We start from the raw sequence: 13,781 nt of genomic DNA on the forward strand, positions 1-13,781 counted from the left end.
TCATTTTAGTTTCAAGTCGATGATTATCAATTTTTGGTCCAATGCTAATCTCTTTCCTGATCTCAAATCTTACTCCCCAGCTAAGTCCAGCTAGTGGACATCTTGAGCTGGATGTCTCACAGTTTCAGGGTTTCTCCCATCAAAATTGTATCCAAAATTGAATTTATTTTTCTCCCCCCAGCATTTCCCTTCCTAACTTTGTCTGTTACTGAGTCACTCAGGTTCAAAACCTCGGGGTCACTCTTGACTCTTCACTCTCTCTTGCCTCTCATATCCAGTCAGTTACCTAGTAAAACACCCTTCTCTGACTGTGCTCATGCAAGCCCTTGTTACTTTATATCTGGGCTACCGCAATAGCCAATTGGTAGGTTACTTTGTTTCAAATCTCTTCCTACCAGTCTTTCTAGTACTCATGGGTCGAATTGCTTTTCTTTTGAACGAGTTTGAGCGCGTCTTCCCCTCTCCCCCACTCCCCATTTATTCCACTTTAGTGGCTCTACATTGCCTCCAGGATCCCCACTCGCCCATATATTCTGACGTCGGTGACACAGGAGCTGCCTCGTCCTTTGAGCAGACATCTCATCTCTCAGATTGGAGCATTTTCCTCGGCCGTCCCTAATGAATGGAATAGTCCCCATTCTCATCTTGGCCTTCTTCACTGGCTTTCTTCCAGTCCCACTTCATCTCACCTTTGGCAAGAAGCCTTTCCCATAGGAAGGCTAACGCCTCCCTTTTGTTCATCCTCTCCAGTTTATCCTGCATGTCTCTTGTGGTTAAGTAGTTGTTCACGCCATTGTCTCCCCCTCAGACCGAAGGTTCCTTGAGAGGAGGGACCTTTTTTGGTTTAAAGGCCTTGGCAGTGAATATTGTTCAAGTAACAACTACAGAGAAGAAAGGGTCTTTACCACCCCTTCAACGTCTTGTCTAACCTAGACTGAAATGCGGATTCTTCCCGGGCAGGGCAACCTACCTCAGTGTTCGCAATATAAACCTGTGGGTCTGGCGTTAGGAAATGGACAATTAACCTGTCATTGACTAGACAATCCCGGGTGCTGGGTGTGGCGCGCCCAAGGATGCCTTGCGGCCGCTGTTTAATGGGCAGGCAGAAGCGACAAGGGAGACCCACCCGGAAACAACGACTCCGCTGCCGCCCCCACGCCCGGGCTCTGCCCACGAGCACGGAGGTTGGCAGCCGTCTTCCCACGCGCGCTTCCACCTGAGCGAACTGGGTGGGGGCAGGACCCTCGGGCCTCCAGTCTCAGGCAGCGGAAGGCCTCGCTCGAGGACAGCAGGTGGCTGGCGCGCGGGACTATGGCGGGCACCCCGTTCCCCGGCATCCCTCACGCGTGAGAGCGCCGCGCGACCGCATCCCTCCCCGCCCCGAGAGACCTACGCCATCTCTCCCTAGCGGCGCCGGGCGTCTCCGGACCGGTCTCTCCGCCTCTCATTGGCCACCTCCGGCATAGCGCCATCTCGGCCTACGCGCGCTGCGCCTCGCCATTGGTCGGCCGAGAGCTCGGGGGGCGGGAGAGAGTGAGGCGGCTGCGGGAGCGCGGAGCCCCGCCCCCGGGCCCTCGGTTACTCTGGTTACAGCGAAGCGCCTCCTGTCCCCAAGGCTCCGCCGCCTCCGCCCACCCCGACGGAAGAGTCCACCCACCGCCACCTCGAAGCTGCCTTAGACCAATCCCGGCGCGCGCGCGACACTTGGGAAGAAGCCCGGTGGCTCCAGCCCTCCCCCGCTCCCGACGGCGCCAGCCCAACTTGCCCCTCGACCGGAACCGTCCAGTTTCGGTGGATCCCAGACTGAGACCGAAGGCACTGTCACGTTCGCTGCCTTCCAGGTGCGCCGATTCCTTCGGGGACCCCGTGACGGCCTCCGCGTCTGCGCCGGGCTGGGATGCCCGGGCTGCGTCCCTGGGGTGTTCTCCCTCCCGCGGCTCCGCGCGCCCGTGGCCTGCGCCCGGCCGGTGCGTGGCGGGCACCCTGAGCCCCGGCCACTGCGGCGCCGCCGCCGCCGCCTCCTCCGGGCAGACCCAGAGCGCGCGTGTTGGGGCCTCCCCGAGCCGCCTGCCCCACGGACCCCACCCAGCGGGCCAGGGACTGCCTGATGCCAGGGAGCCTCAGGAGCGCGGCGCTTTCCCCCTGGCTCATCGGGAGGCACTTCCATTGGCTCCGGGTCCATCGTCTCCATCTTTTCTCTAACCTGTAATGTCGTGCATGGGAGTTTGGGACACGCGTGTTACTAGGACGCTTGGCCCGGGCTCCTGTTTTTAGAGACTACTGAATGGGCAGACCCGGCTGCTGACAGCGAGAAAGAAGTTCCAGGGAGACGCCCCTCGCTAGCCTGCCCCCAAAGCGCTGTCCACCATGTGGACTTTTCTAGGGATTGCCACTTTCACCTATTTTTATAAGAAATGTGGAGACTTTGTAACTTATGCCAACAAGGAGCTGTTCTTATGTGTGCTAGTGTTTTTTTCTTTGGGTATGGTGCTGTCTTACCGATACCATTTTCGGAATGGAGGACTCCATAGGCAACAGCAAAAAACGTCTCAGTTTGGGATTTTGTCTGACATTCTTTCGTCTTTGCCATTTGTTGGCTTTTTCTGGACAAAATCGCCATCCGTTTCAGCAGAGAAGGAGCAGCTAAAAGCCAGGAAGGTAAGTTAAATTCAGGTTTGGCCAGTGAACGAGTATTTTTACTTTTCCCACTTTACCCTTTTTTTTTTTTTAACTTTTAAATTAGGAAAATGTTTTAGGGTGTTTTTTTTTTTTTTTTTTTTTTTTTTTAAATCACGCTGGTTGTTTTGGGTGATGTTAATTTAAAACAAAAGCAGTGTCTTTTCTTTTATTCATCCTCAATATCTTCTGATGCTACAGCCGAGAGGAGTCATTTTGAAGTCATTTAACATGCCAGAAAAGTTTGTTCTTGTCAGAAAAGTCCCGGAATACGTGATTAACTTTAAAAAAGTGGGGAAAGTGAAATATTAGAACTGCTTACTTGCTTACCTCTGGTGATTGGGACATTTGAGACCTCATCTTGTAAAGTAATTGAATGGAACGAAATAAGATAATTTAAAGGCTGTATAGGAGGCCATTATTTTAGATTCCTGAATTTCGCTGAATGACTCTTAAATTTCAAGGAGCTTCAGAAGGAGTACTACTGGTGCCTGAAAAAGAATCCTGTACATCTCCAGTAAATCTACAAATAATTTGTACACTTCTTGTGGAAGTAACAGCTCCTATAAGAAAGGGGGTAGAAGATGGGGAATACAGGTAGTTATTAAGGTCTTTCACTTCACTTGAACATCAGAAATCTTAGATGGGACAAAAGTTAAAATGCAATATGTTGTACAATTTTTGGAGGAAAAGTGTGTGGTGTGCCTTTTTAATATAAGGAAAGAATTTGGCTGAGTACTGTGAAGTGGTAAAATAGCGAAAAGCTGTATCACCTTCCAAAAAGTATTTTATTTATCTAATAAATCTGATTGCATTCCCAAGCTAAAATGTTGTCATAGTTCCTTTCTGCTTGTTGAGTAAATTGGGTCTTTTCTTTTGTTTTTTTTAGTTTTGTAGATTCCCAAATTATTTTTTCAGCTCTGGCAGTGTACTGCCCAAACTGGGCTATTTCCTAGAGCAACCAAAGTGATTTTTTTTCAAGACACAAGTCCAACCATGATCTCCCTCTTACTTATAGGATCAAATATAAATTTGCTATTTGGCATTTAAAACCACTTCTCAAGTTGGCCCCTTCCAACATTTCCAAACTCATTCACCTTGACCACCCTTTTCTCCTCCCCATTTTATTCCCCAAAATATGACATTATTTACTCTCTCTCTGAGCCTTTACAATATGCATTGACCATGTAAAGAATGCATTTCAGTCTCATAGAATTCCTGGATTCTTTCAAGAGAGTTTCTGAATGAGTCTTTTTTGGGGCTCCTCAAGTTCTAGTTTCTTCCCTCAAAGTTACTTTGAATCTCTTCATTATATGTTATCTACACATATTTTTCCCACAAAAGCTCCTTAACAGTTTTTGATTTTGAGTCCCCAAATTATATAATGGTCAACAATTCACTATTGATTGATGGGCTGCTTTGTTCCCAATACTCTTTCCAGTTTGTGTTGCCCCTTTACTCACTTCAACTTTAGTTTTTTAACTCATAATTCCAACAGTTGAAATCATCTTTTCTCAGATAAGTGCATGTCCATTTCTGGTTGCTGATCTCCTGACCCTTTCTTCCGTCCTTGTGCTATGAGGAAACTCATGAATAACCATAAAATTAAGAATATGAAACCTGGGACAGTGAAACGATGAGTGACTGGTGACCATAGTCATACAGAGCTAAACCCGGGTCATTTGCCTTTGCACATTCTGTATTACCTTTTTCTAGATATGTCCTTTTCCTCCCGAGTTCTGAAGCCATGTCTTATTCAGATTTTTTATCCTCTCTACCCTTACCTAAGCACAACAAAGAGTAGAAACTCAATGTTTATCAAAATGAATTAAATGTTTTAATGTAATTAAAAGTTTCTAATTTTGTATTACCTAATCAGATAGACTGTAAATCCCTTGGAGACAGGAACCCAGACTTTATCTTATCTTCTTTGTATTTGGCATAAACCTAACAAAGAGGCGAAGTGGGTGGATAGAACATTGGGTCTGGAGTCAAGAAGACTCATTTCACTCTGTTTGCTCAATGTGGCCTCAGGCACTTATAGCTCTGTGACACTTAAAACTTTTCAATTAACCCCATTTGCCTCAATTTCTTCATCTATAAAATGATCTGGAGAAGGAAATGGCAAACCTTGCCAGTATTTCAGTCAAGAAAACCCCAGAAGGGATCAGTAAGAGTTAGGGAAGATCGAACAATAGAGTTTTACACATAGTAGCTATGTAATGGGTATTTGTTAGATTGATTCCTTTTCTACTTTCCATCTAATAGACATAGAATTCTTCTTTCTTTTGAGTTTAGATTTTTGAAAATAAGATGGTTGAAAAATTCAATTCTTTATCTGTATAAGAGAAAATTTTAAATTCATCTCACTTAACTAATCTTAAAACCAACTAACATTTATTAAGCACTCATGTTTTGGGCATTGTACCCTAATAGATACAAAAGATAGATACAAGTAGATACAAAGACAGACATGGAAGTCTTTGCTTAGGAGCTTAATTCTGTCAAATGAGACTATATATATATATATATATATATATATATATATATATATATATATATGAATAATAAATGCATGGTAGTTTGGGAAAGATACAAGTAGTTGGAAAGTATCACAAAAGGCTTCACATAGGAGCTGGAGGATAAAGAAAGGAACAAGAACCTTTTAAAATAAATGTTTATTAATGTCTTCCTTTTTTTTTTTTTTTTTTAAACATCATCCTAATTTTCCCCAATATTCTTCCCTTTCTTCTAGGCTTATACCATATAATAAATAGTATTTTTAAAGACAGAGAAAAGAAAAAAGCAGAGGGAAAAAATCAGTACAACCTATCAGTATATTGAAAAAGTCTGAAAACATGTTTAACGTGTCTTACTTGTGGACTTCCCACCTCAATCAATTAAGGGGCAAGTTGGTGGTGTCTTCTTATCTCTTTGTTCCAGTCATGCTTTATAATTTTGCTATGTTCTCCATATTCACCACAATCATCATTTCTTACAGCATAGTAATATTAGATACATTCATATTATACATTATAGCTTATTTTATGTAGTATTACATATTATAGTTTATTCATAGCATACATTACAGTTTATTTAGCCCTAACCTATGGGCATCTGTTTTTGTTTTCAGTTCTTTGCTATCACAAAAAATGCTGCTATAAATGTTTTGATGTATATAATCAATTTTGTTCTTATCAATGGCTTCCTTAGACTATCAACCTAGTAGTGAAATTTCTGATTCAAAGAGTATGGACATTTGAACTCTCTGTCTCTCTTTGAGTCTTTCTGCCTCTCTTTATTTTGGTCATCTATCCCAATTTTCAGGGTGTGAGAGGAAACTTCAGAATCAGAAAACATGTATTTAATGAGTGCTTACTGTGTCCTGGGTAGACTGCTAAGCATTTTACAGATAACTCTCATTTGATTTTTTTTTTATAATCATAAATAATTATAAGGTAGATGCTATGATTATTCCCATTTTACAGATAAGGAAACTAAAACTGGGAAATGACTTGCACAGTGACATACCTAGTAAGTTTATGAGATGGGATTGGAACTGAAGTTTTTCTAACTCCAGTCAGTCCCATCCACTCAATCACCTAACTCCTAGATTCAACTTGAGCTGATTTTTAAGGACCTAGGAATTCTTTGTGTCCTGAGAGAAGGGAGGATGTATTCCAGGACTGGAGGACAGGCAACAAAAAGACATGGAGACTAAAGATATTAAGTGTCACATGAGGAACAGCAAATGGGACAATTTGACTTGAGCACTGAGGAAAGGAAATGTGGAATGAGACTGGTAAAGGGCTGAAAGGAGGTTGTGAAGGATTTTTAAATGCAAAACAAAAGAGATTGTGTTCTCCCACCCCAGACCATGGGAAACCTGTGGAATTAACTAAATTGGGAGGCTAATTGGTCCAAATCATGCTTTAGGAAAATTTTTGTGCCACTTATGTGTGTAGTGGATTGGAACTGTGAGACCTGAAATGGGAAGATCAGTGAGTAGACTCGAGTCCAAATGAGAAGTGATGTGGACCTGAACTGAGATGGAAGCTTAAATAAAGAGTCAGAAGGGGATGAATGCAAGACATGTTAGGGAGAGAAAAACAGATTTATCAGCTGAATGAAGGATTTGAGTCACAATTTGTAACACTGTTACAAACTTGGGCAACTGGGAGGATGGTAGCTCCCCTGACGCCAATAGAGGAATTTGAAAGAGGGGCTGCTTTTAGGGAAAGGATAATGAGTTATGTTTGGACCTACTTGAGTTTGAGATACTTGAGAGACATCCAGTTTAAAATGTTCAATAGGCATTTGGTGATGGATCTCAGGAAAGAAACTTGGGATGGATAGATAGCCCTTGAGACATTTGCATGGGGTTGATATTTTAAAACCTATAAGAACTAATGAATTCACTAAGAGGAAAGCTCCCCAGGAAGCTCTGGATTACTGAACCAACAAGGGAGGCTGAGAATGAACCTGGAGGGCTCAAGGTCATGAAAGTGCAGAGAGGAAAAGATCCAAGAGCAGAGGTGAGCTGGTCAGTTGTACCCAGGGCTATCCAGAAATAAAACAGGAAGAGCATTAAGAAAAGGCCAGCAAGTCAAGGAAGAGCTCACTGGTGACTTTGGAGGGAGTAGTTTCACCTGGGAGAAGGTTTGCCTCATGTAACCTTCTGTCTTACCTTTTTGCTTTAGTTTCAGATCATTCTGTGGTCATTTTGGTCATTTTTATTCTCAATAAAGCTTCTTAAACTGGTTGCTCATTTAAGTCACCTGTGTTTTCCCCTCAGGTCATAGGTTTATCTAAGCAAGTGACTTAAACCCTTAAAGCCAGTACTAGGGAGAAATCCATAAAACTTCTCTACTGCCCTTCCTCTCCGTGCTTAAACTTTACTCTGGGTCTTTGATGGCTGGTGTAGACCTCCCTCTAAGACTTGGTCAGACTCAGGAAAATATTCTCCCTTGTTTTGTAATCATTTTTTTTATTTTAATTAAAAAAAATTACACTGTGTACTAGAAATGCTTGTTTCATTCTATAAATTAAAAAAAAAAAAGAAATTTGTGAGGAAAAGCAGATTTGGGGCATATGATGAATTTGATCCTAGATATGTGAATTTGAGGTACCAGAAAAAATCAAGGAAGACAAAGATCAAGCAGATAGTTGGAAATACATAACTGGAATTCAGGGCTGATAAATAATACCGAATTTTCAGGTGGAAGAGGCTTCATCAACTGTCTAGTCCAGTCCATAACCCCAAAAGAATTCCTTCACAGTCCAGTAAGTTTACCTGACATAAAGCCTAAATTTTCCTCTTTGTAACTTTTGCTGTTGCTACAGATTCTGTCTGCTGAGGCCAAACAAAATAGCTCTCACGTCTCCTCTAGTCTTGTCTTTAAGCTGAAAATATTTGATTCCCTCAACTGATGGTGTGTGGAAATTTCCTTTGGGGCACTAATAATAATATTGATAATAATTATTATTAACAATGTTAATAATTAATAATATGGGCACTAATAAGTGACAATCAATGGCTTTATAACCATTACATGTTTGAGGCAGGAGTTCCACTCTCCACTACACCATACTCTTGTCTTTTATTATTGTTTCATTCATCTTATCTTTTTATTTTATTTTATTTTATTTTTTTTGATGGGATTCAGATAGAAACCATCTTAGGACAAATCACTATCCTATATTAGTCTTCTATATTTTTATGGGATATTGGACAGATGGAAAAAATAACTGTTATTGAACAGACAGATAACTGCTTTCTGTAACTGAATAAGGGTATTCAGATATAAGTTCATTCTTGGTAGACCCGCTGAAATCATCCTTGATATAATTCTAGTGACTGACAGTAAGTACAGTTGGGATGAAAATAAGCTTCATCTTGTTCTGACCTCAGTTAAATTTTGAAAGATTTTCATTCCATGTAGTTTGAATATTGAATATTTAGTAGAGTGACATTTATTAAAGATGTCCTTGTTTTTCTGGATTAGTTTGTGATCCAGCTCCACTGAAGGTCATTGATTGAATTCTTCAGGATATCTTGAGGTCTGTATTTGTAGTATAAGTATCTGATATTTTATCATTCCATAGATGGTATTAAGTTTTGCAGGTATAATGCTTTCCTTTGAATCATGTTTTTGTAGGTAAAGATAAGCATCACCCTGCAGCAATATGTTGTAGAGTTTTTCCTATTTCCTTGCATGACCTACCTCATTCACTAAAATTGGGTTCCTTTAAGATGAGTCTACTGTGACTTTTGCTAGCAGTGGCAGATCCTGGATTGCCTCTCCTGTGTTTCCACAAACAAACACAGCCATATGTTCAGTACCTTTGTCACTTTATTGTTAACTCAGTTGATTTGGATGTCTCCAGTGAATGTTCCATTCTTTGATCTTAGCAACAGTGCTTTATAGCTAGTAAGCATTCAAAAAATACTTTTTTATTTTTTGATTCATTTTATAGACTCCATTGGGCACAGGCCAGTACGCTTGCATAGTGAAGTTATGTCTGCTTCTTCCAGAAGTATTTCTTCAGGTTTTTAATATGTTTTTCTTTTTCCCTAAGACTTACCAATCTTCTTGCTCCTTTTTTGGGGGGAGGGTGAGAGAAAAGAAGTAATAATTGATCTAAAGTAAAAGGGACCTCCATTTCATTGATATTGTATTTGTTTTTGTTAAAATGCTTTCCAGATCTATTATAGTCCATTTTACCATTCCAAACATGTGCATATACCTGCATTACCTAGGTGTCAATTGCTTTAAATGTGTTCTTCACATTCAGTCCTGATTGTAGGATATCACTCTACTACTAACTTAAGTGGAAAAGTATATGCTTTTCTAGTCTAGATGACACTTTGATGTCACTGAAGAATGATTCCTTGAAAAAGAGGAGCTGTTTGAAATAGGGTTTTGTTTTTGTTTTGTTTTGTTGATCCATATACTTAAGGTTTTTTATTCCCTCTTGGGAGTCTTCTTAGTTTTGAGATTGTAATGATTTAAGATTTGTAATGGATTTAAGATGAGACAGAATCATAATGGGTTTCAATTGTCTTAACAATATCATATTTTCCATCAATTGTTCCTGACATTATTATATTGGTGCATGTTTTAAATTTAAAAGAATTATTATTTTTTAAAATACTGGATGGGCTAGGATACTGATAGAATAGGAGAGATGTGAGTTAACACCACTCTCCCCCACCACACTCCTACAATATTATTTGGGGCTGTTATGAATCAGGAGATACAGACCTGAGGAATTTTAGGTTAACTTTGCCCCCAAGTGAACTGATCTAGAATCCAACTCATAGACTTTTTGATAAAGAAGAATATAATAACAGTTTTTAGGACTTGGACAGAGAGCTCCTTAATCCTAGCTGGTTGCTGTTACTCTTTGATAAATATATTTTTACAAAATGACTTGCTTGTTTGAACATTTTGGCTCCCAGAGTTCTATTGAACCAGATGCAAAAATCAGACACTGATCTGTGATTTTTGTTTTAAAGAATTTCTGACTCAGAGGCTGTTTCTCTAATTATTATACAACATTGAAGAAGATGAATAGCCAGCATTATATAGTGCTTTAAAGTTTGCAAAGTGTTCCACATCTGTTATCTCATTTGTTCTTCACAATAACTTCTATGGGTAATTGCTGTTGTCCCCATTTTACAGATGAGGAAATTTGGACTAAAATAAGTGGAATGACTTGCCCAAGATAACACAGTTAGTAATTGTGAGAGAATAAATGCAGGTCTTTTTAATTCCAAGTCCACCAATATGCTTACTTATTATAAAGCAAAAATAACTACAATAATAACAGGAACCTTTTCAATAATCCCATAAAGAACTTATAGCCTAAATAGTTTAGTTCAATCACAAATAGTAGTTATTTTATTTATTATATACAAAGTCCACAGAACATTAAATACAAAAGAATATTGATTGTTTTGTCTCTGGACCATTTCTATCTGAACTCTTTTTTAACAAGATGAGAAAAAAAAAATTAAGCTAAAAGTGAAACCCTTCAAAGCTCAATCCATTATTTACTTGATTTGGAGTGGGAAGAGGTGTCAGTAATTCAAAAGGATCTTTCACAGAATCATAGAATTGAATTTTGGAAGGAACCTCAGCAGACTTTCACAAAAGGAATCACAGCTATAACATATCCAGTGGGTGGTTATTTAGCCCTTAAGCTCCAGTGAAAGGGAACATATCACTTCTATAGGCAGTTCCTTCCATTTGGGGGCAGTTAAACTAGTTACTCAATTTTTCATGAGCTCAAGTCTAAAATTTGCTCCTTTGCAACTTCTTTCCATTGTTTTTTTATTCTGCTCTCTCAGAGAGGTAAAAGAAGTCTTACTTTCTCCTCTATGTGACAGCTCTCCAAATACTTGCTATTTGAATATAGTTTTCGTATCCTCGTGCAGTCTTCTTTAGGTTAAATGTGTGTTTTCTTCATATGACATGAACTATAGTCTCTTTGTTATCCTGGTTGCCAACCCCATCTTAATCCTCTCTGGTTTATCAATGCATTTAAACTGTTATTCTATAACTGAACAAAATACTTCAGATAAGATCTGACATGAGCAGCAGAGCAAAAGAAGGCTCATCTCCCTATTGAAAGATGTATCCCATTTAATGCAACCCCAAATCTCAATAGGGTTTTTTTGACCGTCATATCATATTGTTGACTCACTAAACTTTCAGGCCTCTAAAACCCATAAATTTTTTTTTTCTTTTAAGAAGAACTATTGACTATCCATGCTGACCATCCATCTTATACTTTCTAAAAATGGATTTTTTCTAAACCTGTGCAAGACTTCACTTATTTCTGTTCAGTTAGTAGATTCATTCCGATGTTATGTTCTGTCAAGATCCTTTAAGAACTGTATAATCTATCATCCTAATTTTGTGTTGTCTGCAAATTTGCTGAATGTACCATCTATACTTTTATCCAAGTCATTGATAAAAATTGATTTGATAACAAATGTCTTTGTCTTAAGACTGCTCTAGTAGATGTGAAGGCCTAGAGGGAACTCTGAAACATTGTCCACTTGGATCCTGGTAAAGCCATTAATTAGTTTAGTGCCCCAACCATTGTCATATAGCCAGCCACTCCTATAAATCTAAGATATAGACAAGGCAGCATAAGATTCCTGGCTATGTTGGAGCTATCATAATGACTAGCTTGTTCAGGAAGGATCAGAATATGTGGTGGTCCTTTGTGCATTGGTACTATAAAAATCCAAAGTACCCCAGAGGAAAAATCAGATTACCCAACAAATGACCCCTCTGAGATTCTGATATGGGGCTGACCACTAAAGTAGGCAAACTGAATATATGAAATAAGCTGCAGATATGGATCATTTGGTTTTTTTCATATGCTACATAATAACAAAATTGGAAACAAATTGTATCCTGTGTAGGCAAGGATTTAATACCATCTTTTGTTAATAGTATCCTTAGCTTCAAATTTCACACCTCTGTATTAGAGGTTATTGTGGAGCAACCGTAAGAAAAAGCTTCATTTCTACATCCCAGTTTAGATAAAATGAAGAGTAGGAATTGAGGACAAATTTCAGTCTAAAAAGGGAAAAACTGAATAATTTGAGGGCCTTGTAAATCTACATTTCATACAAACTCTAGAAGTGCCACCAAATAATAACACAAATAGGAAACATGCTGATGATGTGAACAAGTTTGGAAAATAAATGAAAGTAGTTGAACTGGAAATTTAAAAAGTCCTTTTTCAGTCTGATGGCACATAGATAGCTAATAGACCAATTGTATCAAAATAGTCTAATTTTTAAAAAGCGAGTGAACCATTATGAATGAACATAACCTTTCTCAATATTTGATGAATGTAAAAACATTTTTAGGACCCACACACAGCAGTATTGCTGTGGTCAGTGTTAAAATAATGGCTAGGAAAAAAGGAGTAGGTATCTGGAAATGCTACGGAGGACAGAAGTCCAGAAATCAAGTTCCATCACTGTGGCAGAAGTAACTTGAGAAAATTATTGAAGAGACTGGAAGATTATATATAGATTTCTAGAATGAAATAATACTGGTGATTATCTTAACAGATTCATTCATAATAAAATGGAGAGATTTGGATTAGATTATTTGCAAAATCTCTTCCAGTTTTAAAATCTAGTAATTATTATGCTGTCTAGAATTGCTTATTTGTGTAATACATATTAAAAATAGTGTCCAATTCATGAAAGAAGAAAAAACATAGAAAAACTTAAGCTTCTACTCCATGGGCACTTAAATTTTAGAAAAATAATGTTAATAGAAATTTGTGTGATAGAAAAAGAGAAGATCAGTACATAATTATATTTTACTCCTTTAATTGATAGAGAATACAACTTTCCAAGCATTGGTAGATCTCGAGTATTTGTGTTCACTCAAATAAGAAGTATTTTTAAGGTATTATGTGCCATTAGGTACTTATAAATCCAACTGCAAATAATGGAACAATCCCAACTTGCAACAAACTTACACTTTAATGGGGGATGCAAAAAGTATACATAAAAATATACACAGTATAAATCTAAAGTTAATAAACACAGTTTATTGGAAGGTTCAATGTAAGGTAGTATGCTACGGAAGCCAATAGCAATTGTGAGGAAGGATATTAGAAAGGCTTCAGGAAGCTAATGGTAATTAAGTTTCATTTTAGAGGAAAAATAGGCTCTCGGAGTTATGAATGAGGAGGGAGTGCATTCTAGGTACAGAAAATGGCCAATATGAAGGCCTAGGTATGGGAAATGGAGTGTGGAGAAGAAGGAACAGCCACAAGAATAGTTTGACTATGCATTAAACCTATCTTGTTCTGGTTCTTCGATCTATAAAACTCAGCCAAGTTCCAGACCATCAGAATTCCAGATGGTGCTAATAACTCTGAGATGACAAGGATATGTTTGTTAACTTTAAAGTTTAACTGATAGCTGAGATGATTTGGATATGTTAATGAGCTAATCTCCAGGGTGGCAACAGGACTGGTTCCCCCCCCAAAATCATATAAAAATAAGACTTCAAATTCCACCCACCTCATCTTCCCTACTCTTCATCTCCATCGAGTCTGTG

General features: G+C 39.0%; 1 protein-coding gene across 1 annotated transcript in view; it reads left to right on the forward strand.

Annotated features, from left to right (window-relative positions):
- The first annotated feature begins 2,228 nt into the window (after positions 1-2,228).
- The window catches only part of SQLE (squalene epoxidase), a 36,387-nt gene continuing 24,834 nt past the window's right edge, over positions 2,229-13,781 (forward strand). Inside the window, exon 1 of the mRNA XM_031947294.1 lies at positions 2,229-2,658. Coding sequence (XP_031803154.1) covers positions 2,368-2,658 — 291 coding nt within the window. The 5' untranslated portion in view covers positions 2,229-2,367. The remainder of the gene's footprint in view (positions 2,659-13,781) is intronic.

This window comes from Sarcophilus harrisii, chromosome 1 (assembly GCF_902635505.1).
Source record: "Sarcophilus harrisii chromosome 1, mSarHar1.11, whole genome shotgun sequence".
Lineage (NCBI taxonomy): Eukaryota > Metazoa > Chordata > Mammalia > Dasyuromorphia > Dasyuridae > Sarcophilus > Sarcophilus harrisii.